At 39.4% G+C, this 25,335-nt stretch overlaps 1 protein-coding gene across 1 annotated transcript in view; it reads right to left on the bottom strand.

Annotated features, from left to right (window-relative positions):
* DCC (DCC netrin 1 receptor) overlaps nt 1-25,335 on the bottom strand; it is a 576,336-nt gene that overhangs the window by 26,601 nt on the left and 524,400 nt on the right. The window contains exons 23-27 of the mRNA XM_059704942.1: nt 23,392-23,554; nt 16,816-17,042; nt 15,358-15,474; nt 10,115-10,270; nt 1,512-1,724 (exon numbers count right to left, since the gene is read on the bottom strand). Of these exons, the coding sequence (XP_059560925.1) occupies nt 1,512-1,724; nt 10,115-10,270; nt 15,358-15,474; nt 16,816-17,042; nt 23,392-23,554 (876 nt within the window). The remainder of the gene's footprint in view (nt 1-1,511; nt 1,725-10,114; nt 10,271-15,357; nt 15,475-16,815; nt 17,043-23,391; nt 23,555-25,335) is intronic.

Genomic DNA, 25,335 nt, shown 5'->3' with positions numbered 1-25,335 from the left:
CATTTGTTAGCATAGATCTCTGGAGCACGAGGTGATGTCCAAACTGCGTGTTCCAAACCAAACATGACTGCCGCCGGAAAATGTTCATGTCAAATGGACTTCCGAGTACCATTTTTAGCTTTTTTCCCCCTCTCTGTATAACATAGCTACTAAAAAACCCCCACTTTACTTGCAAGTAGAGAGAATAGTTAACAGTACAAAGTGCTATAGCACTTTAGTTTTTGCAATAAAATTATGTTCTTCAGCATAGGATAGTTCAATCTCTTATGTTTCCTTTTAAAATGTGAGTGAAGAAGCCAAAAGTAGTAATAATACTGTGAAAAGTTTGTATGGTGACAGAGGATTACTAGAATTAGCGGGATGATCACATTAGAAAGTGTAAAAATATCAAATCATGTACTATATTGTACACCTGAAACTAATCTAATACTGTGTACCAACTATGCTTTCAAAAAGGCTTGTGAAGAAATGGTATTCCTTAACTCAGGATTAGTTCAGATGTTCCCAATTTCCTCCTTTTTATCAGTTTTGGAATAATTTAATCTGATAGATTTTTAAATTTTTCTCTTTTTTTTAAATGAACACAAACTGAGAGCTACAAATGAGTTCCTAACATTTCAGAACCCGTGCTTTCTGCAAAGAGTAGGAAAGGGTGCATCAACACTCCCTGGCTGAGGAGCCTTAAACATGCTACTTCAATGCCCTGTGTCCCAGCTTCCATATCCGTGAGGTGGGGCTAAGAAAGTAGCTACTCACGAAATTGTTTTGAGGATCTAATGCAGCGGTTCTCAACCTGTGGGTCGCGACCCCTTTGGGGGTCGAACGACCCTTTCACAGGGGTCGCCAAAGACCATCGGAAAACACACATATAATTACATATTGTTTTGGTGATTAATCACTATGCTTTCATTATGTTCAATTTGTAATGATGAAATTGGGGGTCACCACAACATGAAGAACTGTATTAAAGGGTCGCGGCATTAGGAAGGCTGAGAACCACTGCCTTATAGCGAGGAAGTTGGATTCCGCACAGGTTCTGACACTCTTTCTGGCCCTGGAAGTCTGCAGTAAGAATCCCCAAAGATGACTATTGACAGGCACGGAGCAGAACTATGAGAGCAGGCGCTGTGCTCTGAAAGGTGGTCTGCAGACTCTCCTGCCTCTAACTCCAGCTTTGGAGTCTAGCCTTAAATGCTGGGACCCGTGTGGCAAACGGGAGAATCAGGAACTTTCCCAACATTTCCCAGTGGGCAGACCCACGGCCTGTCTTAAAAGTACTCACCGGGCCTTCAGCATTAGTGACCAACTTTCCACAGGAAGGAAGGGCACCGACAAGCCAGCTGCTTTGAAGCCGGCTATGTACGAGCTGCACCTCACACACCAGTACCAGGCACGGGCACGTGATCACTGCTGGGAACATACCTGCATCCGGCCTTCTCAGGAACCCTCATGGGCACAGGAAGAGGCATCAAAGATAACACTGTTTGCAGTGTGACAAACGGGCACGTTACCTGGCTGCGACAAGAGCGGCGTGTAAGGGACTTTCGGTTCGATTGCACTCATTGGCGGAGGTAGCAAGGGGTTAGCAAAGCTGCGGAGCGGGTGCGTTGGCCGGACACAGGCTGTGGGGATGGTCCTGCTTGGTGCCTCCTCGCTGCTGGGATGCTCAGGCTGCGCCGGGGGCAACATGGGTGGAGGCTGGGTGGTTGGTCCTTCGTTCACGGCTGCAATGGAGAAGTGAAAATCCATTCATCATTCCAGGACAAAGCTTGCTTCTCCTATCCGTGGTTGGCAAACTCGTTAGTCAACAGAGCCAAATATCAACAGTACAACGACTGAAATTTCTTTTGAGAGCCAAATTTTTTAAACTTAAAGTATGTAGGTAGGTACATTGTTATTAACTTAATTAGGGTTCTCCTAAGGCAGTGATGGCGAACCTTTTGAGCTCGGCATGTCAGCATTTTGAAAAACCCGAACTTAACTCTGGTGCCATGTCACATATAGAAATTTTTTGATATTTGCAACCATAGTAAAACAAAGATATTTATTTTATATATTTAAATGCCATTTAACAAAGAAAAATCAACCCCCAAAATGAGTTCGCATGTCACCTCTGACACGCATGTCATAGGTTCGCCATCACTGTCCTAAGGCTTAGGAAGAGCCACACTCAAGGGGCCAAAGAGCCACATGTGGCTCGCGAGCCGCAGTTTGCCGACCACGGCCCTAGGTCATCTGAGAGCCCCTGGATCAATGCAGAATGATCTGCGAAGATCTGGCCAACCTCTTCTTCATGTTATGAGCATCCCCATTCTTCTTGGTATATTCATGGGATATGATAGCACTGCCCCTTTAAACAACAGAAATAGATCCAGCGAGACAGGCCTCTATTTTTCAGGAATAGTAGTAAAATATGTACGGCACACACTACATTGCCTGAACTGTCTGGGCGCTGTAATCATAAGTGATGAAGCGAGAAAAAAGAGTTATTTCTCTCTTCATAAGTGGCAATGTCAGTGAAATTCAATGTACCAAACCCAGCTACAGCTGCATTATTATCCAGCAGCCAATATGCCAATTCTTCTGTGATTTACACATGCTATGCCAACTATCAAACACATCCGTTACCGGGTGTTAAAGGCGCTGCTAATAAAATGACACAAATAATACCCCTAGCATTATCTTCCATAACAAAACAGAAGTACATCCAACTAAGAAGTTACACGAGGGACGACTCGGCGGGAACAAACTGAATGCAGAATGATAATTTTTTCTCTTTTGTAGCAAACCTCGTAATTTGCCGTTAGGTTACTATGCGAAATAGTATTCGCATAGTCATCTGTGACAGCCGTTGGGTATTTGGACAGTTTTGCATAAGGAAACACACCTTTGCCCCCAGAGAACACAGTTGAATGGACTTAAACATTGGCAAGGCAGTTCCCCATGCTAAGGACACTGTGACTTGCCTTTATTCATTCAGAGGCAAAGTCAATAGGTCCACGTGAAACCACACAGGAAAAGAGCTGCATGGTAAGTAGAAGTGTTGATAATGTAAGAATATTTCTGATTATTTCTTTCTTAAGAAAGTTCTATGGGGTAAGTTGAAAAAAATGCAGTAATAGAAGATAATATCTCACGTCTGAAAAATAAATTTTAACCAGGAACTATTTCAAGATAATTATTTTGTGAGATAATTTTGAGGCAACTCTCTGGGAGGCTCAGTGAGGTCAGCCAAGGGCAGAAGAGATAGAAAGAAAATCTGATAATGCTGAAGGGAGTAGAGATTAAGATAGCAAAGAACAAGACACGCTATTAAAGATATGCAGAAGTGAAATGTGCCTTCAGAGGGGATATGATATTAAAACTCATTTTTCTATATTCAGAAAGGGTTAGAGGTCCTCTGGGTCACTGAGAAGCCTCCGGCTCACCCCATGCAAAGATGAGGATGAAGAGATAAAGGGTTGGCTGAGGACAGGATGTAGCAACATAGCAACCAGAGCCAAAAACAGATAAACACTTGAAAACAACAACAATAACAAAAAACAGTTCTTCAAAGAAGAAAAATGCAGCCAAGAGAGCAAAGTAGATAGGACTCGGGGGAGGGGGGGGGGCAAGAGGAGTTTGAACTGAAGGGCCTCATCCCTAGGCCAGGAAGCCCTGTTAAAAGTGGAGAGAGGGGCACGTGCGTGCAAAATGGCAAGAGCTGCAGGGAAAACATTAAGGCACATTCTTGTGGTTCTCAGGTAAGAGCAGAAGGGATGGGTCTTCGGGTAGGTATAGGAGCTGCATTCTACATGCCTGATAGAATGTAAAGGGGAGAGGAACATGTGTGCTTGTGTTCAGTCAAGATTGTGTAACTTGTTGGATGAGAATACAGTTTTAGAGATAAAGATAATGTAAAGGTTTAGTCTGGACTATTATTCAGTCTAAAGGAGAAAATTACCAGTGTTCTATTGTCCAAGTTAAAAAGAAAATGTCTCCACTCTAGGTCAGAGAGAAGCAGTGGCTCAGACCTATATGTAGGTCCCTCCTCTTCATTATCAATGGGCTGTTTTTTTTTTTTAAATATATCTATATTTTTTTATTGGTTTCAGAGAGGAAGGGAAAGGAAGAGAGAGAGAAACACCAATGATGAGAGGGAATCATTGATCGGCTGCCTCTTGCACACCCCCTACTGAGGACCGAGCCCACAATTCAGGCATGTGCCCTTGACCAGGATCGAACCGGGGACCTTTGAGTCTGTAGGCCAATGCTCTATCCACTGAGCAAAACTGGCCAGGGCAATGGGCTGGTTTTTGTTAAAGGGTCCATATTATCATATTAAAAAATACCTCTCTAGGGAAAGAAAGTTTGGAATTTCCCTCAGAAACCTGCCTTAAGTAATTCCCTCGATCAAAGACGGATGGCAATTAATTCATACCATATTTTAAAAATGGCTTTTTAGCCATTAAGAAAGTATTTCATGAGTTTTTCTTTTCTTTATTCCTTCCATCATATTTTTCTCATCTCTCCGAAATTTTTGAAATGAAAGAGATCCATGTTAAAATATTATTGCGGTCATAGCTTTAACAAAATTTACATGCGCATTTTTCGTCTGAAATTTAGTTTTTTAAAAACCTCAAACTTCACATTAATTCTGATGATGTCGCTGAATTTTGGGGGCTGCTCCCATTCTCCTTCTCTTTAATGGCATCCTCATCAGCATCTGATATAAAGATTCTCTGTGTGCCCAGTCCTCCATGCTCAGGTGTTTGCCTGGCCACCATGATTCCCATCGGAACCACCACGATGTGGCTCTTGACTTTGAGGGGAGGAATGGACAGGATGTAGCAACATAGAAACCAGAGGGACCTGCTCTTGAGTGAAATCAATCCTTACCACCACACATAGGGAAGAGGAACATGCCTAATCTAATCTGCTAGGTGGGGAATGGAAGGGCCCATCCTCCTGACTAAATGTATCAGTGATTCATAAGGAACTGCTTTTGTTTTGTTCAATATGACAATTTTGCTTAATACCTAATACAATGGACAAGGTACAGGATTCCATAGACAAATCACAACTTTTATATTTTTATATGGAGCAAAAGGATAGCTGTTCAGACCTGGCTGGCAGGTAAGGCAGGGAGAACTCTTAAACAAACACAGTATCATCTGCTCCACTGGAGGGAGGCCCTCATTTTAGATGAGCCCCTTCGGCCAGTCCAGGCACCAGCTCCAGGACGCCTATGTGAAGCAGACTGGCTCATGACAGGACGTTAGCTGTGCTAAGAGCTCTGAAAGCAAAGAAAACCTCCATTCGCCCGCAAAGTGCAGCCTCCCTGTAATTCAGAGAGTAAAGCAAGAATCAAACATGCCCCAGCAAGGCACTTGTTTGCAAAGGAAGAAATGTTAGAAATACATTGTACAAATAGCACACAATTACACAACGGAGTCAAATCTCAGGGCACTTTATAAAAATTTACGTCAACACATAAATCACTGCAACAGAATAACTGCCAAATATATTGCAAAAATTCAAATGAGGATTTTTCTTCTGTCTGAAATAGCAACATTTGAAAGAAATAAAGCATACCCATGACTCTAGGCAAAGACACTTTGAGACATGAACACCTTTAGGAATGTGCTTCACTCATCAATCTCAGAAGAATAGCATCAGGCAATATTTCTGAGTAACCCCAGCTCCTCACAGCCTAGATTTTTTATAAGAACCTAGAGAAAAATTTATTAACTCCCTTGCACTCCTGGTATTATCTAGAGCAAGCCCCATTGTAAGTTAATTTCCAATTTGGGGTAGAGCTGGAGCAGAAAAATAACATAGCAAAAGTTGACCAGCCTTCTAAGACAATGCTCAACTTGAAAGGAACAATGGACATCACCTGACTTTCTCTACTCCTGCTTCAAAGATGGAGAAGTGGGGGTACCAATTTTGCCATGACTTGGCCCGAGGACTATCTATCGGTTGAAGTTTTTTAAAGATAGCACTGCTCCATATTTTCCACGGACAACTCATTTGCCTATTGAGGCTAAGGTCAAACCTGCAGTGTATTGGTAGGAAAAGAAAATATCTGTGTATCAAAACTGCATAAATTCTGTCGATAGATCACCAAATGTGTGTAATGCGAATACATTATATATTCCCCCCCTCCTTACAGTAGGAGAGGCATGCAGCTGTATTTGTGACTTCAGAAAGCAGTGTGTCTCTGGGGGCCGGGTTTCAGTGATTTATTTCTTGTAAAACTCAAAGGTCTTTCGGGTAACTTTGGAGGAAGAGGAGCCCGCGCTTGCACACATTTTTCTTTTCCTACGTGTGCCTTTCGCTGTTCCTCAAGGTGACTAATAAGACATCTCTAGCCGGAGTCATGAAGTGTTTTCTGCTTGAGAGAGAACAGGGATGTTTAGAGTTCTCCAAGGCATTTAGAAACCAATACTGAATGGCTGGGAGTTAACTGTTTCTGACAGCGATTCAGAGAATATTTAGTTTCCTAGAAAAGAGGGTACTTATTTTTTTCTAAGCAATCACTTGGAAACACATATTTGTTCCCATTCCTTTGGCACTGCACATAGTTCTGCTCAAAAGTCCTTGACGAATGACTGAAGACATATTTTTAAAATCCATGACATCTAGGAATAGAAGAATGTCTATGCGTTTGATTTTAGATGAGGTTCAAAAGCACTCTGTCAAGAATCCTTTATTTATATAACTTTATATAATTGTTATTATTTTATTTTATATTATTTAAAAGTTATATAACTACCTTTTCAATTATATCTACTTTTAAACAAATTAACAAAATAAAATCTACACAGGGACTAAAGTTTCTTTTTCCTTCCTTTTTTTGTTCCTTCCTTTCTTTCCTTAATCATTTCTCCCTTTCTTAATAAAGCTTATTTTTTAGAGCAGTTTTAGATTCACAGCAAAATTGAATGGCAGACACAGAGGTATCTCTGCTTCCACATATGCGCAGCTTCCCACACTATCCGAGTCCTGCACCAGGGTGGCTCATGAGACTCTAACCACCAACAAAAACAAATTGTGTACTAGTTCTTTTATTGCTTTCTTTTTCATTGAACTCTCACTTTTGGAGTCATTTCCCCCATGATTCAATGCGACAGTTTTGCATGTTGTACCAAATCAAGAGAGAAGGAAAAGAAGAAACGGGTCACTGGATTTTCCAAAGGAGGCTATGCCTTTAACTAAGGAAAAGAAATTATAGGAATACATTATGAATAAATAAAAATTAATTTTTAATTTAAAAAAAGTAGTAAACTTTGGCTTATACCCGTCTTGCTGGAGTGAACAGATAAAGGTCATTCTATACATCCTTCCTACACAAAGTGAGAGAACATAAATGAAATCAAAAGAAAGTAGTAGGAAATGATCCAAAGAGAAAACTAAACTAAAACTAACTCTCTTTTCTGCTGGGGAGAGGACATTTTAAAAGTTGAAAAGGGGACTTGTGGTTCTGAATTCTTTGACTGAAATTACCTTCCTAATTATCCTGGGTTTTAGAAATTTTTAGTTATGGGACTTCCCACATTTTTCTCATTTAATTCCCTCCAACATGGTTTGAGGGACTATTTTCTCTCAAGTTTTCTGCACACAACTCTATTCTGTAGATATGATGTGCAGTGAGAAAAGGGAAAATAAACCCAATTCTCTCTTGGCAGATTTTTGATGCCTTTTAATTCTAACCTTCCTGCATCTAACAATTTATGATTTGTCAGAGATATAGCTTACTTCACAAATATATTTTATTGCTGTTACCATCTTCTCTATTACAAAACATCCTATTTCACATGAGCTGCTGAGTCACCTGTTCTTAACTAAGAGAAGAAAGCCATAAAATCGATTTTAAAATGTGCTTGAAGGGAAAAAAGTCAAATGGTACAGGAAAAATCATCAGGGTATATATAATAGCTTGAGAGTCTCTCCATTCCCACCTTTCTTCAAACAAATGAAATACTACTACCAGGATAAAAAAATCAATAGCCCCAAATTAATTGCATTTCCATACATCCACACAAATTCTGAGAAAAAATTAAGAAAATAATCTCATTGAAGGTAGCATCAAAATAAATGCTTAGGAACAAATTTAGTTAAAAAGCGAAATATCTATACATTGAAAACTATAAGATGTTGATAGAAGACATTGAAGAAGATACAAACAAATGGAAAGCTAATCTGTGCTCATCAATTAAAAGAATTAATATCATTAAAATGTCCATACTAGCCAAGGTGATCTACAGATTCAATGATATTTTTCACACAAATAAAAAAATTCCTAAAAACTATAGACCCAAACAGCCAAATAAACCTTAAGAAAGAACAACAAAACTGGAGACATCACACTTCCTGATTTCAAACTATATTACAAAGCTATGGTGACCAACATAGTATGGTGTGGGCATAAAATATAAATCAATGGTATAGAATAGGGAGTTCAGAAATAAGCCCATGCATATATGGCCAATTAATTTGTGACAAAGGAGCCAAGATTATACAGGGTGGGACAAAATTAGGTTTAGAGCTGTTCATATGAAAAATAATACAATAATTAATAAATAATACAAAATAAACTGTATTTTGTATATTCACAATTGTAAACCTACTTTTGCTTCCAACCTGTACAATATAAAAAGACTACTCTCTTTAATAAATGGTGCTGAGGAAACAAAATTGTCACATAAAAAAATAAAACCAGACCCCTATCTTACACCAAACACCAAAACAACTCATAAAGGATTAAGGCCTTAAATTTAAGACCTGAAGCTATAAAACTCCTAAAAGAATATATAAGGGTAAGCTCCTTGACCTTGGTCTTAGCAATGGTTATTTAGATTTGACGCTAAATGTAAAGGCACCAAAAGCAACAATAAGCAAAAGAGGAACCACACCAAATTTCAAAGCTCCGATACAGCAAAGGAAACCATGAACAAAATGAAAAGGCAATGTAAGGGGTGGTAGAAAATATTTGGACACCATTTATCTGATAAGGGGTGAATATTCAAAATATATTTAAGAACTCATAAGAACTTGTATGCATGCATATTAGCATAACCAATGGACACAGACACCAGGGGGGGTGAGGGCATGTGGGGGAGTGGGGGGCAATGGGGGGATAAGGACACATATGTAATACCTTAATCAATAAAGAAAAGAAACCAAAACAAAACTACAAAACTACCAATTGTTAAAAGACAAAACAAACAACAAAACTCATAAAACTCAAAAGCAAAAATAATACATTCAATAATATTTAAAAAGTGAACAGAGGTACTGAATGGACATTTTTCCAAAGAAGACACACAAACGGGCAACCGGTACATGACAAGGTGCTTGGCATCACCAATCATCAGGGAGATGCGAATCAAAACCACAATGAGATATCACTTCACACCTTTTAGAATGGGTCTCATCCGAAAGACAAAAGATGACACATGTTGGTGATGGGACACTGCTGGTGGGAATGCAAACTGGTGTAAATACTATGGAAAACAGTATGGAGTTTCCTAAAAAATTAAAAATAGAACTACCAGTGGACCCAGCAATCCCACTTCTGGAAATACTTTATCCAATGGAAACAAATATCTATCTCATAGAGGTAGCTGCACTTCCTTGTTCATCATAGCATCATTCACAATCGCCAAGATGTAAAATCAAGCTAAGTGTCCATCAATGGATGAATGAATAAGGAAGATGTGGTACTATATGTACAACGAATTTTTATTCAGCCTTGAGAAAGAAGGATGCACTGCCCTTTGTGACAACATGGATGGACCATGAGGACATTGTGCTAAATAAAATTCCAAGCACCCATCAAAGCGTCTCTTTCCTGAAACATTGAACCTTTGCTTCCCATCATTCCTTATATTGTCAATTAAGTGTACTCTGGAAAGAGATCCTAGAAAATCAGTCCAAAAGCATGAAGTAGGATTCTAAAGGAATGACTATGTTGGAAAAAAATTCTCCTACCCAGGTCATGGGTAAGTCAATCTTTCTAAGAGATAAGAACATCAAAATGCTACACCTTTGACAAGATACCCCATGGTATTATTCATTGGTTCCCATTAAAAAACAAAAACAAAATCAAGAGGAAATACATTATACTGACTTTTTCCTGTTCCGAAACCTCGGTCCACTGACAGCGTTGGGAATGGCACAGGCCGGAGTGTGAACTGTGGGTGGGGGTATCCACATGTGGGAGACGGAAGGATTCCTGGGTACTGGGCACTTTCTAGGGTTGGCACAGGAATTGCACTCACGACAGCTGCAACACAAAGATATTAATTTTTTAATCCTATGTATTCACATGACTGGCCATGGAAGTGGCTATATTTTCACATCATTAAATCCATGCATGCTCTTCACAGTATCGTGTAGGTTCTTTACTTACCTCTTTCCATGAACTCCTTCACTAGTCATTTTAGAAAAGACAATCCACTCCTCCAGCATCTGACTACTAAGAAGCATTATCCTGAAGTTTAAAACTTCCCAGGGTTTCAAACAAAGGCATGATTAATCAAGCCACCATAGGACCACCTTAAGGCTCCCTGGGTTTTGTTTAACTTTCTTTTCTTATTTTTTCTCATAAGCCAGAACAATGGCATTAAAAATGTTGGGTTGTTCAGAAACTGAATCTATTGTATAGAGTGGGTTGAAGAAATGAGAATTTTCTGTTAATTCTGTGAAAGAATTTAACGCTTTTGAGAGAGAGTCTGGAAACTAAGGCTCTAAGAGTCAGAACCCTAAACCTGTGCTGGGTCTATTCACTGCACTGTTGCCTCATGTTGTCACCTCAAGCTCTGAATTGCTCTGTGACTATAAAAACAAACCTTCTCTTTTTCCTCGAGTCTTACTCTACGTGAACGGTGGCCCTAACATGACTAGTAATTTATTTATTTTTATTATCGTAAAAATTATAATATAATGCATGTATATGATTTTAAACATATATATCTTTGAAGTTACTTTGACACATAAATTCTTTGTTATCTCCAAGCTCTGTGTTGGCGAAGCTTTATTCAACAAAAGGAAATGACTTCAACATATAATCAAAATTGATTTTAAAGTAAACTTTTAAGCTTTTTGATAAATAAAATAGGCCTTTTGCAACTGATGTGATTGATGAGGCCCTAGATAACTGTGCTGATCAAACTGTAAATATGCATCTTGGCAGGGTTGTGATTTCATGCAGTCATGTAGCAGATATTTAGCAAGCACTACTTCTGTGCTAGGTATTGAGCCATACAGTGTGTGAATATGAAGATGAATTAGGTAATTTGTTCCCTCTCATGTACTTCACAACCTGTTAGAGGAGGGATGATTTGGACTTGATTACCTAAGAAGATGGGGCAGAGCTTGTATACCATAATTAATGCCACAAAAGTGGTATAAAAGTGCTATTCAAATATGAGAAAAGAAATGATCATTTCTGAACGAGGTAATCAGAAAAGAGAGAATGTATGAGATCTGGAATCAGTATCTGCTCTCATCTTTGAAAGATGCACAGAACTTTGTTAGGTAGCGTTAGGCACTGGGTCATTCCAAAAGGAAAAACGTGTTCAGAAGGAAAAGCAAATAAAAGGCAATGGATATTAGTGGACTGGCAATTAGTCTAGCTCAGTAAGAGACTAGGGTATGCATAACAGAGAAGGGCAGAGCCACAGGAACCTAGGAATGCAGACTCAAACCTGATATGCTGAGGAGTTTGTACTTGTTTATCTTGGTAGACACTGGGGAGCCATTGGGGAGATGTATGGAATGGAATGGAATGTTTAAGTCGTTTTAGGAAGAAATCTGGTAAGAGGGATGCAAAAGAGTCTGGAAGACACACTAGAGATAGGAAGAGTAATTATGAAGCTGTTTGGACAGTTCAGGTGTGAGGCCATAATGAATAGAATAAAAATATGACTCTTGGGAATGGGAATGTAGCCAGGGATTCAAAAGCTATTGTGGAAGGAAAGTCAATGGGAATAGGAACTTGCTGGATGTGAAAGTTATATGTGGGACAGAAAGGCGCACAAAGATTCTGAAACAATGATTTTTGAAAAGAAAGCTAAGTTAGATTGGCACCGATAGAACTCAGTGACGAGAGGAAAGTGACTGGAGGGAGAAACAATAGGGGCAGCTACATGTACACAGTCTCTCTCTGTAGTGAAATGAATGGGAAAAAAGAACAATGGCTTCACAGAATATGACAGCTGGGAGCATAGTGATTAGAGTGTAGAACTCTGAAGCCAGACCTCTGTGTCCAAAGTCTGGCTCTGACACTCACTCACTGTGTGAATGCAAGCTATGTTCTTACACTCTCCAAACCTCTGTTTGCTCATCAGTAAAACAGGAATAATAATACTGTCTACCCCATGAGTTGAACACTTGGCATTTGTTATAAATTCCATATATGTTTTTGCACTTACTATGGTACAATGAGAGATATGATGTATAGAAGAGATATGATGTATAGCAAATAGAAAGAAGCAACCATTAATTCATTCACTTGAGTGAATTGTATCAATTGTGTGCCTACCATGTGCCAGGCTCTGTTCTGGTTATTGAGGACACAAAGTAATCAGAACAGGTGAAATCTCTGCTCTCATATAGATTGCATTAAGATATGGAAAACAAATAATAAATAAACACAAACATGTAAGTAGGATGGTCATACACAATAAAGGAAAATGAAGCAGAATGACCAAAGACGCTATGTTAGGCAATGGTCAGGGAAGTCCTGTTTGTGGTAGTGGCAGTTGAATACAGACTTGAACGATATGAGGGAATAACCATATAAATATCTACGAAAAGAGATTCCAAGCAAAGAGAACAGCAAGTGAAAAACCCGAGTTGGAAGGTGCATTATTGTCCAAAAAACAAAGAAGAGGACTATGTGACTGAAATGGATTACAGACAGGAGTAGCAGGAGATGAAGTGAGGGATAAGGCCAGAGGGTGGATCACATGGTACCTTGTAAGACATGGTAAAAACGTAGGATTTTGTTCTATATGTGATGGAAGTCAAGACGGGTAACACAAGGAATACCTTTCAATGTTTGTATATTGAAAGGCTAATGAGAAGTCAACTTACTGTAGGCTCAAGAGCTAAAGGGAAGAAAGTAGTTACAAGCTTATAGCTATAGTCTGTTATCTTTAATAGATAGTGGTGTGTAGGATATGGGCAGAGCAGTGAAAATGGAAAGCAGTGGTTAGATTTGGGACAAGTTTTGGAAGCAAGAACTAAAGATTAAATTTGGAGTGTGAGATAATCAAAATGAAACTAAAGTTGAATTAGAGTAAATGAATCAATAGTGGTACCATGTATTGAATGGGGAAAATAGTAGGAGGGTTGAATTTGAAGTTGGGGAGAGGAATTATGGACAAGCAAGGTTTTCATTTTGAACATAGATGGCTTGCTTATTAGATAGCCCTTTGGAGATGTTGAGTGAGCATTTGTATAGAAGTTGATGTGGACTCTGGGAAGAGATTAAGCTGGTGATGACATTTGGGATTCATGTGCATTTACATGGCATTAAGGCCATTGGTACTAGATCATCTGAGAAGCTAGTGTAGATAGACGAGAGAAGCTTGAAGACCAAGTCCTAGTGCACACTCTGACTCTTGGGATTGGGAAGAAGAGGGGGAACAAGTGAAGGATACTGAGAAGGAGCAGCCAGTGGGATAGGAAGGAAGCAGGAGCATTTAGTATACTACAACTCAACTCAAAACATATTTCAGAGCAAAGAGTGAGAAGCTGTGTCCAATTTTCCTGAGCATCTGAGAACTGATCGTTTGATCAATGTGGAAATTATTGATAACCTTGGCAACCATGTTTCAATGGAGAGGGACTGGAAAAAAGGCCTTAAAATGAATAAGGAAGATTAAAAGAGGACAAAAGAAAGTATAGACAACTTTAAAGGAGCTTTTCAAGCAAGGAGAGGAGTGGAGCTTCAGGTGGAGGGGAAAGTGGTATCAAGGGAGGGTGCTATGTAAAACAGGAGTTGTGAGACAATATTTGTATGCTTATTGGAGTTATCATTTGGAGGAGAAACTGATGCTACAGAAAAGGGAGGGAGGGGGACAGAAGAGTCCCTAAGTGGGTAAGAAAGGGATATCCACAAGAGAAAGAACCAGCCTTAGGTAAAAGTACAAATAGATTGACTCAATTTGATGGAAAGATAAGGATATGATTTCTGATTGCTTCTCTTTTCTTACTGAAATAAGAACCAAGGAAATAGGTATCAGGAGTCTGAAAAGTGAGAACAGATATAAGACATTCATCTTACAAAGTGAGACAATGAATGACTACAGAAACGCAGTGGCATTTCCAAATAGATGGCAACCCACCTTGGATTTGTGGCCATAAATACCCAGTAAGCAGGGTATGATTTTTTTTTCTGGAGTCAGCTATTAGGGTATGTGGTAAGAGTTGGCAGAGAAGCTGATTTAAACAGGGTTGTGTTTTTTCAGGTGACACAATCGGGAAGGAGGACCAAAGGAGATGAGGGTGTTTGCAAAGGACTAAAAATAATAAATGATGATGGATTAGAAACCGAGTTTGGATGAAAATGAGTACATGATGTGGTGAGGAACACTGGAAACGTGGCAAAGTTAATGGATTGGAGGTCACAGTGAAATTGAAGAATTGTTGGCAAGGGGGAAATCAAATAAGTGAGCAAGAAAGTAATAAGGTGCTGGAAAAACAGATGATAGAAACTGACATTTTATAGGGGGTGTGATTATTGCTTTAGTGTGTGACATGGAATTGATATGTTGCAGTGGGAGAGAACCAATATCATTGCAGGTAACATAAGGGAACTAACAGTCTAGGGCACTGGATGGATTGTCTGCATGGGTATTGTAATTACCAAGATTGATCATAGAGGTAATTGAAAGGAAGGGGTCCCCAGATACTAATATCTTCAATAAATATGGGAGTATGACAGAAAACTTCAACAAGAAGGGGATAGTGAATGAGTATCTCTCAATACTTGCTTCAAGGGTGCTAGATTATTTAAGTTTAAAAATTGTACTTATTACATAATTTAAAAAACCTATGAAGGTGATCATTAGAATAAGTCCAATAATATTGACATAAATTTCAACTCTTTTTATGTCAATATATACAATTTCTTAAATATGTAGCAGGTTATTTGCCAGAACATTTCATTGTATATAACAAATGCAATAACAGAGTGAAAATTCTGACTTCTAATTATAAATAATACGGTTTTAGTCATTCTTCATTAAGTCCATTTACCCAGAAAGATCAGAGAAAATGTTAATCACTTTTTGATAATTGATATAGAAAAGATACAAAAAGAACCCACTTCATTTCCTCGGTGTGGCACCCATCTTGACTCACCAGGATTGTTGGACTGGGCATCCATAGGAATCATGAGTTTTGCCCGGGTGGCTCGGCGTGCAGCCAGTGACCTCTCCAGAGTGGACATGGAGCTCCCTGCTTCCTCAGTGTCCTGACCTAAAAGAAAAACAATACTCCTGAGAGACACACTTTCTTCAATGAGTCAACTCTTTATATCATTTCTAGCCAGACACACCAATGCCTTTTTCATTTTAATGTATTAAGTTGTAACATCTAATGTCTTGTGACCCAAGCAATATACCCTCATTAATAAAATTCACCTTAACCTCATTACCCAGAAAATAACATAGCCAGGACGAAGAGGTAAGTAGGAGGAATAGGTAAATGTGTGTCTGAAATAGACTGTCCCACTCTAATCACTCAATCTCACTACGATGCTAGAGGATTAAAGAACAAATTATGACCTCAGCCTTGAGAGCCAAAAGTCTAGCTGGCCACAAGGAGGAATCTTCAAGTGTCACACTGTAGTGCTTAAGGGAACTAAAATGCATTTAATAACTGAATGTGACAGCAAATTTAGAGACTCTGCGTGAGATATTATTTAAGGTCTAGAAAAGGAATACTCAAAAACTTATCATTGAAAATCAGTAACTGAAGTCTTTGTTAAACAGTCCAAAGCTGAGAAAGTATAGTTATTCAGTTACACATTTACACAACTAAAATATTTTTATTTGGTTTAAAAACCACAGCTACTCATTCTACAAACATATCATGAGTATATGAAGAGATTTTCTGATGAGAGCACTTGTTAATTATTCAATTCCCCATAAGCATTTCAAAAACATGAGGACCCACAGAAAGTGAAATACCTTACCACCAACTCTCTAGATTTCTCAGTTATACCAGAACACGGATTGTTCTGTATCATTTTATTAAACATTGGGGGTTTTCTTAAGATCACTTTGTACACCTACAGAGCCATCAAATAGACTTCATCGAACTAGGCTAGTGATCATATCACATGATTGCATGGGGATGGGAGTTGATCTTCATGGTAATCGAGGCAAAGAAACAGAATTGTCAATGTTTTCACATTTCAAGTGTCCTTGATGTGATTTTTTAAAGCAAGGAATTGACAACAAATTTATAATCAACTTCCAATTACCCACAGACACAGGGAACTAAGAAGTGTACAATAGCTTCAGCTTTTATTGCTGATTTAACAAAATGCAATCAATTCATTGAAGCGTCACATTTCAATGTTTCCCAATGGTATCACCTCCTACCTCTTAGAAGTTTCAAATAGCATGGCAATCATAAAAAGCAGGCAACAGGATGATGGGATAGAAAGTAAACCAGGTTAATCAACCACATGTATATCAGATTATTTGAACTATTGGCAAATAACTGCGAATTCGTGGGAAGGTTACCTCCACAAAAGAGGGAGTGGAGAACACCCTGAGGGGTTCTTTTTCTGATGGCAGAGGAGAGAATTACCTGAATGAGAGGTGCTTTTGCTCCCCATTTGGGTTTCTGACTGGCTGTGACTGACTGGTGTGAGCTCTTGGCAGCTTTGGATGGGGGTGTCCCTCCCGGTAGGGTCGGTGCCTGATGGCTTCTCGATGTTCTTCATCTCCATCTCCTCATGATGGATCCAAAGATCAGGGGGCCGCAGGTCCTTCTGGCTGCCCTTCCTTTTGCCAACACTGTGGGTGGCCCGTTTCCTATGGGACAGAATTAGAAGGCCAATGTGAGAGCCTCGCCTCAATGGCCCTCTCTCCTCTCTGTCAATTCAAGTTAGAAGCCGGGGAAGGAAGCAGAAGCACTCCCAGGAGGAAACCTGTGAAAGCCAGGAACTGGCAGGCTGGTGTTGGCCGCCTTTCCCCCTTTCCCAGGAGCGTCACCACGTGGCAGGAGATGTGGTGCTGAATCCCCAGGGTCTCGGGGGCCTGCCAGGGCGCACCTCCCTTCAGCTTCCCCAGCTGCAAATCCGAGCCCAAGCTGACAATGGCTTCGATGGAGCCATATGCCAGTCTTTGGAGCGAGGCATAAGGTAACTGACTGCAGCATCTGCTTAGGAGGTAAAGGAAGGAACTGCTTTGAAAAGGCAAATAGAAATAAAAAGGCCAGAGTCTGTGCCAACAGCCAAGGTAGAAGCTTCGAAGGAGGTCTACACCTTCGCTGTATAATTTAACGTGCGATCCGGAAGCTTGCTCTTTGTGGACAAAAGATCACATGGGGACGTTCTTAAGAGAAGAAAACGCCTTCCCCTTAGAGCCACTGAGTGTCTGGATTCAAACTCAGTAAGACCCATCCTTCTGAGAAGAGAAGAACACCCTTGGGAGTGTGATTCAAATGCCTCTTATTTGACTCAATAAGAATTTTGGCCTAACCGGCATGGCTCAGTGGTTGAGCATCATCCTATTTACTGGGAGGTCATGGTTTGATTCCCAGTCAGGGCACATGCCCAGGTTGAGGGCTCAATCCCCAGTGTGCATCTTGCAAGAGGCAGCCAATCAATGCTTCTCTTTCATCATTGATATTTCTCTCTCTCTCCCCTTTCCTCTCTGAAATCAATAAAAAATATATTTAAAAAAAGAATTTTGCAATCATAAGTTTTATTTTTTCAGTAGCTGTCTCTCCTTGGGCCTAGAGAGATTCAAATATTCTCTGCATGCTAAGGAAAGTGGCAGGATGCTCATTCTCTGCAGCCGGGGTGAGTAAACGATGGCCTGGAGGCAGACCTGCCCACTGCCTGCTCTTGTAAATAAAGTTTTATTGGAGCCCTGCGGAGCTCACTCACTTCGCAGTGTGGTGTTGAATAGGTGCAACAAAGACCACAGGTCCCGCCAAGCCTAAAGTAGGTACTATTGGGCCTTTTCTAGAGAGTTCTCAACCTCTGTTCTACAGCTTTAGACTTTTTAAAAATCTCCACTTGTCGGTTCTCCTACTTTTAAAATAATAATATCTCTTCATAAGGCAAACTCCAGACAGTTAAAATCTAACTTTGGTCACAAGCCCGGAGAAGTACCACCTTCTCACATCCTTCACTCGCAGGGCTTTGCAAGAACAACTGTTTTTATCATCGCTAAACGGGTCAGACAAACCACTCTCAGGGAAAACTCTTTGTAACCTTGCAAGGCCACGGGGAGTGGCTCTGTTTTCCCAACTACTGAATAAGATGCTTGCCCGTATTAGGTAATTAATAAGTGTTTAATGGGGTGATCGGTTACATTTTCCTTAATAGTCTTTCCTTTGTCTTTCTCAAAGCATGCTGATGAGTGTAAAACACAAAGAACCCCAGTCTTACTATCTACCTAGTAGTTTATGAGAAAAACAAGGCAGTGTTTCCTGCTCTAATATTTCCCCCCAAAGCACCTGCATTTTGCTGACTTCCTGGCAGCAAGGTCATACCGACTCCAGACAATTGCCCCTCTTTGACTATGTGTCAAGAACTCTGCTAAGTACTGGAAATGCAAAGATAGATGAGACATTGGGAGCTTAATAAATATATGAAGAATGGCATGGCTCCTGGGAATTTCTGTGTTCGTGGACTAAGGAGCTTGCACTGGGACATGGTAGGTAGGAAAGCTGAAAAAGCAGAGGGGGCCAAATCACAGGAGGCTGTGCCTTCAATAGAAACATTTTTTAATAATAAAAGTAAGTCTGTGGGGACCTGCAGAAGGAGTTATAGCTCAGGACTCAACATTAATCAGATGTTACTTTGTATGATGCAGATCACATACTCAGCACATAGTAATTACTTGAATTAAATAATAAGAATTTTTATTATTGACAAAAGTATTTAAGATTTTTAAAAATTGATTTTTAGAGAGAGAGGAAAGGAGATAGAGAGAGAAAAATATCAATGTGAGAGTGAAACATCCACTGGGGATCGAGTCAGCAACTGGGGCACGTGCCCTGATTGGGCATTGAATCGGCAACCTTTGGATGCAAGGAACAACACCCAAACAACTGAGCCACACGGGTCAGGGCTTAAAAATATTCTTTGCTAGGTTCTTCCTTGATTCTTTATTGGCTCACCCTGCATATAACCGATTATTACAAAAGAAGTTTCTTTTCTTTTCACTTTTAATCGGTATGCTGGGGAAGTGAATAGGTAAGAACCAACATTGATTGAGTATACATTTTATTTGAATGTGCCCTTCCAAGAAATACAAGACTAGTATCATTTCAGAGGTCCTTTTGCCACATTATAATGAATTAGTAAGTTCAAGTTCCCATTCTGTGCTTAGGAATCCTTTGCTCAAATTGTTCACAAGAGGCAGTCATAGAGCTCTGTACTAATTCTCTTGGACACACAACCATGTGTCCAAGATCTGAAAGGAGATTGAGGTGGGAACACTGCCCACTGGGAATTTAGGGAGGGCTGCAGGCAGAAAGAAGACCTGAACGGAGGTGGAAAATGATTGTAGTTTAAGTAGGAAGAATATGTTGGGAAGTATAAACACCTGCCCTGAACCCTCCATCCAAATCCTGCCCAAAGGTTTCTAATTCTCTGTAGAGATTATTTTTATTCTACTAGCTGCTATTAAAAACAAAAAATGTATTAGAAACCAAGGGAAAATGTGCCTTAGATTCTCAAATAAACCTGGATTTTTTGAGATGGAATTAAGATATTTTGGGGTGCTAAGTGGTTGAGAGTTAAAAATCTCTGTGTGATAGATACTGAAAAATGACAAAAATGTTAAAACTTTGAAAATCAGTGCAAATGACCTAGAGTAGTTAAGATAGAGTAGATTTCCTTTAAGAGTATAAACATTTGATCCTGAGTAATGAAAGTAATTATTTTGGTCAGGATTTGAATGCATGCTAATATGGAAAACTTGCTGTGTGCCTGACAAATTAAATAGGAGGTGTTACATTTTATTTACATATTCAAATTTAATGTATTTAGACAAATTGTTGATCATCTACATATGTGATAACTATGTGCCTTGGATTCCCAGGATATTCTCAATGTCAAATACATTGTCTTTAGTACCTATGGATACATTATGACTTATCAAACCATGTTGTATATTTTGGCCAGAAAAATGTTATGGCTTTAATAAAAACACAGAACACCCCATATCAAGTAAAGCTTTCATAAAATACTTTTTCTATATTATGACATTCTATAATCTCACTAATTCTAAATGTGTAAAAGGAATCTCTTCAAAGTAGCACATCATTTTAAATTAATAATTAAGAAGAAATAAAAAATTATTTTTATTTCATATTTGTTTGAAGCTAAATGCTGCTATGTGTTTCTATAATATAGTAGTATCTGATGGGGAATTTCAGTGTTTATAGGTAGAGGGGATGATAAAAAGTATTTAGTCCTATTTCTCATTTGAGGAAACTAAGAGGAATTAGCTCTGCCCTTAGGTTTAATTAAATACCATTGATTTAATTACATGAGTGGTAGAATCAGAACTAGATCTTGGGTTCTAACTTCTGTTAGTTATTTTATATCGTAACAAATAAAATCTTACAAACTAGAATGTGAGTCAATCAGATAACAGACCTCATTATTATATATAAGGTCTATATGATAAACTATATGAATATGATTAACCATGAATAAAATGCATAGGCATTGACTTGAATGAGATATTACTGATAGTATACACACATATGTTTCAAATCAATTTGAATGTAATTCACGTCCCCCAAGAAAACTTACATTCTCAACACTTCCAGATAGAGAGATAATGAAGAAGTCCATGAATTGGTTCCCTATTTCACCTTATTAATTACATTAAACTCCCTTTTTTTTTTTTTTCCTGAGAGCCCTATAAGGGGCAATATTTCTGTTTCAAATTGGAATTGATTTTGCTTTCATCTGCATTACTTAATTTGTTCTAAAAGGCTCAATGGTGGTGGGATAGGAGTCCTCAATGAAATCAAGAAAAACTAATTTAATAGAAGGAGAAACTTTTTTCTCCCTTTTCTGTTAACATATACAAAGAGAAAAAAATGAACGGCAATGGTCTGTGACTGAAGAAAGGTATATGCATAAACATGGTGAAAATGTGCCAAATAAATACCGAGAGACTTTGGGAGGAAAAGGAGGCAGCAAGTGCAGGAACTCACAATTTACTTTCTTTGGGTTTTCAATTATTAATGGAATGGTTTGTTCTTTTGTTCATTCCTTAATTTTAAAAACAAGTCATATACAGAGCTCAGCCTCTACTCATTCTAAATAAAATCTTTAAGTTCTTACCAAGATGCTTAGTGTGGAATTTAAGATAATTTGAGAGTTTCTCTAAATAGTATCAAATCCCACTGTTGCACATTGAGAAGACTGGCATTTTCTCTGCGGATGAACAAAATATGTCCAGTATTCCAGTTCATTAGGTCAATATCACCCTCAAATATCCTTCTTGCAACGATAAAAATGGAAAACAACACAAAATACCATGCTACAGATGTTTGAGCTAGCAAATTTAATTTTGTGAATTCACTGATGTTTTTAAAACTATCATGACACAGGCTAAGTTGGGTATGGTATCCTCCCCACTTCCCCTATTGTGGCTCTTCCTCAGCTCTGCCTCAGATGCCCAATGCCATGATGTCCCACCAATCTACACTTGCACAACCCCTTTCTCAGGAATGCTGGACCAAGAGATTGTTTAATGTTTTATTCAAGTACCTTTCTCCCCCCTCCACCCCCACCCCAGAGCCTTACTAAGTGCCCAGCACTCCGGAAACTCTGTGGGTGACCATCAATTCCCAGAATGCTCATGTGTAAGACTGGTCTTATTAAGCTCAATTTTCTAATTTCTTGTTTGGACACAATGCACCAGCACACCAGCTTCAAGATAGTCAGTCAGATGGATGGAGCTAGATACCAAATTTTCCCTGCATAGATATACATTAAATACAAAGACTGCATCTATATCCTCATATGTAACATTCTTCAATATGTACATATTCCTATCCTGTTTCTAATCACCTCACTTCAAGATGCTGGAAGAGTCACTACAGATCAACAAGTAAAGTCACAGGATTTGTCCAGAGAGAAAGGCTGAGGTATTAGCAAGGGAAGAGGGAAAATTATTTGCTAGAGAATCTCTCTTAAAACTTTGAAAATCAGTGCAGTGACCTATATATAGTAGTTAAAGTGGAGTAGACTTCATTTAGGAGGTTAAACATTTGCTCCTCAGTACTGAGAAATGCCATGCCAGAAAAAAAATAACAAGGGAAGAGCCTACGATAGCCAATCCAGTAAGACAGTCAGGATGAAAAAGTACTAAACTGGCAAGGATGCAGAGAACAACCAGGAGGTTACTGCTGACTCCCACTACGGACTGGCTGGCACCAGGTTAATATGCTGGTTAGGGGGCATTGCTAGAAGAGGAAGAGTGGAATTAAAACAACTTTCCACTCTACACTCTGTACTTTGATGTCTCAAGCTCTGCTTGTGCTAGAACCTAGAGCTGCATAATATGAAAATACTTTAAAACCCCTCAATTATTACTATTTTCTGGAATCAGCATAGCCAGGAAATAGGAACCATCTTGAATTCCTGACTCTCTCCTCCTCCCTAACTTCTGCCTCCAAAATAAACACTCTCTAGTATTGCAACTGCATTGTGTTTGGTATTCTGCAGATAGTTATTCATGCGACAAGCATTGGTTAACTGCCTACCGGCCTCCTTGCCAAAAGTGATAAACACTTTTAGAGGAACACGCATCTTCACCCCTTTATAGATAATTGCAGAGAAGGCCATAAGTAGGGACATGGTGAAGCCCATTCTCTAAGTGCGACTTCGGGAACACCTGCTGTCACTTGAAAGAAAGAATCTGGCCTCAAGAAGTAAAATAAAACAGAAATGCAAAGCGGATCTGCAGGATTCTACTATTCAGTCTGCAAGTCTAGCCCTCACCCAGTTCAGTTAATGGGCCTGGACTGGACAAAAGGCAAGGTCTTGCCCAGGCCAGGAGATAAGGAATATGTGTGAATTATGAAAGAGCAAGGAAGAGAGCCTTCAAAAATAGAACTCAAAAGGATGGTAGTTGGGTCAAGCGTGGACTTCTCTCCCTTTGGGAACCAGCTGTTACCTACTTTCTCTGCTGGGCTGAAGAGCGTCGGGTGCAAGTCACGGCCACGATCGCCACCACCAGCACCGTGATGATGCCAACGGTGACCACAATGATCACCAGCAGGTTGCTGTTCTTCTGAGGAGTGACGCTGCCATGAGGGGGGTGCATCTGGCCAATGGGTGGTTCTGGGAAAAGACAGGCAAATGGAGATCAGGTTTAGGGAGACATGGCAGCCGAGTGTTTTTCCATCTCTGTTAAGGATGTGAAGAGTTCCTGTTGTTCTGGGTATGGCTTAAACTGAGAACAAAGCAATGAAAACGGAGAAGAAAGATCTAAATTATCTACCCAAGATAAATGAAAGCTATGCCCACACAGAATCTTATACAATAGCTTTCAGAGTGACATTATTCAAAACAGCCAAAAGTGGGAACCCAAATGCCCATCAACTGATGAATGGATAAACAGGTGTGGTCTATCCACACAATGGAACACTATCCAGCCACAAAAAAGGAAGGAAGTACTGATACATGGTACAACATGCATGTACCTTGAAAACGTCATGCTAAGTGAGAGAAGCCAGACACAAAAGGCCACATGTTGTATAATTCCACTTATATGAAATATCTAGATAGGCCAACCTTTAGAGAGGAAAGCAGATTAGAGTTTGGCAGCAGGTAGGGGGAGAAGTGAAGAGGGAAATACTGGGAATGGGTACAGGTTTCCCTTTGGGGCAATGAAAATGTTCTGGAATTACATGGTGGTGGTGGTACCACCTGTGAATATAACCAAAAAGCACTGAACTGTGCATTTTAAAAGGGAGAATTGAAGTTATATGAATTTTATCTGAATTTTAAAAAAGCATTTTGCTATCATCTTGACTAGAAAGAGGGAGGGGAGGAGGAATGCTGCTTAGTTCTATAAGAATTCCAGTGGGACAGGAACCAGAGAAAGCTGTGCTTTATTAAAAAAGGCGATTTATTTGGTGCTATGAAAGATGAACTGTTTGGCACCTATCACTCACGATTTACCTCCATTCCCTTTAAGAAGCTATCTATAAAGCACACTTAATTTTCAACCTGTCGAGAGTGTATGAATCCCATTTAAAAGCAGCCAATGGGTTTGAAAGAGAGTCATAGAGTCCTGATATGAATGTTGTCTTGTGTCGCAACAGTACTACATGGTAGACAATATTTAGGCAAAAAATAATAGACTAATAAGACAGTTTTGGTAATTTGCTTATGTAAATAAGAATAGCTAATTGACCTTCTAAATTATCTTCTTTAAACCCAAATCAGTGATCAATCTAATGAACAAAATAGATCCAGAGACATGAAAGCATGGAACAGTCTGTGGAATCTCAGAGGAAAGGCGGGTGGGGTGGGTGGGTGGGAAGAGACCAACCAGTGAACTTGTATGCATATATGCATAGCCCATGGGCACGAACAATAGGGGGGTGAAGGCCTGGGGTGGGGCGTGGGGGCGGGCTATAAGGGGTCAATGTGAGAAAAAAGGGGACATAATGTAATACGTTCAATAAAGATTTATAAAAAAGAAATACCATGTTCTATGTCATGTTTATCATTTAAAGCTACACATTTATAAAAAATAAATATTAGACTACAACTTTATTTATAAATTAATTTATAAATTAATTTAGTTGCAGAAAGCAATGACTTTGGATATTTTCCCAGACCTAAGTTTGAAAGTATTTCTTTAATAACTTATATTAGCCTTCTATACCCCTTGAGCAAAATGTTTAGGCCTTTTGCACGTCAATGTTTTTTTTTCTGTAAAATGAGAATAATACTTATTGGATACAGTTACTGTCATAATTAAAGAAAACATATACAACGTACCAAGCAACCTTTCAGTGCCTGACACAGAGTAAATGCTTATAATATCACTAGAGGCCCAGTGGACGAAATTCATGCACTCGGGAGGGGGCCCCCCAGCCTGTGCCCTCTCA

The sequence above is a fragment of the Myotis daubentonii genome, chromosome 8, assembly GCF_963259705.1.
Source record: "Myotis daubentonii chromosome 8, mMyoDau2.1, whole genome shotgun sequence".
NCBI lineage: Eukaryota > Metazoa > Chordata > Mammalia > Chiroptera > Vespertilionidae > Myotis > Myotis daubentonii.
This window is presented reverse-complemented; position numbering and strand designations above follow the sequence as displayed.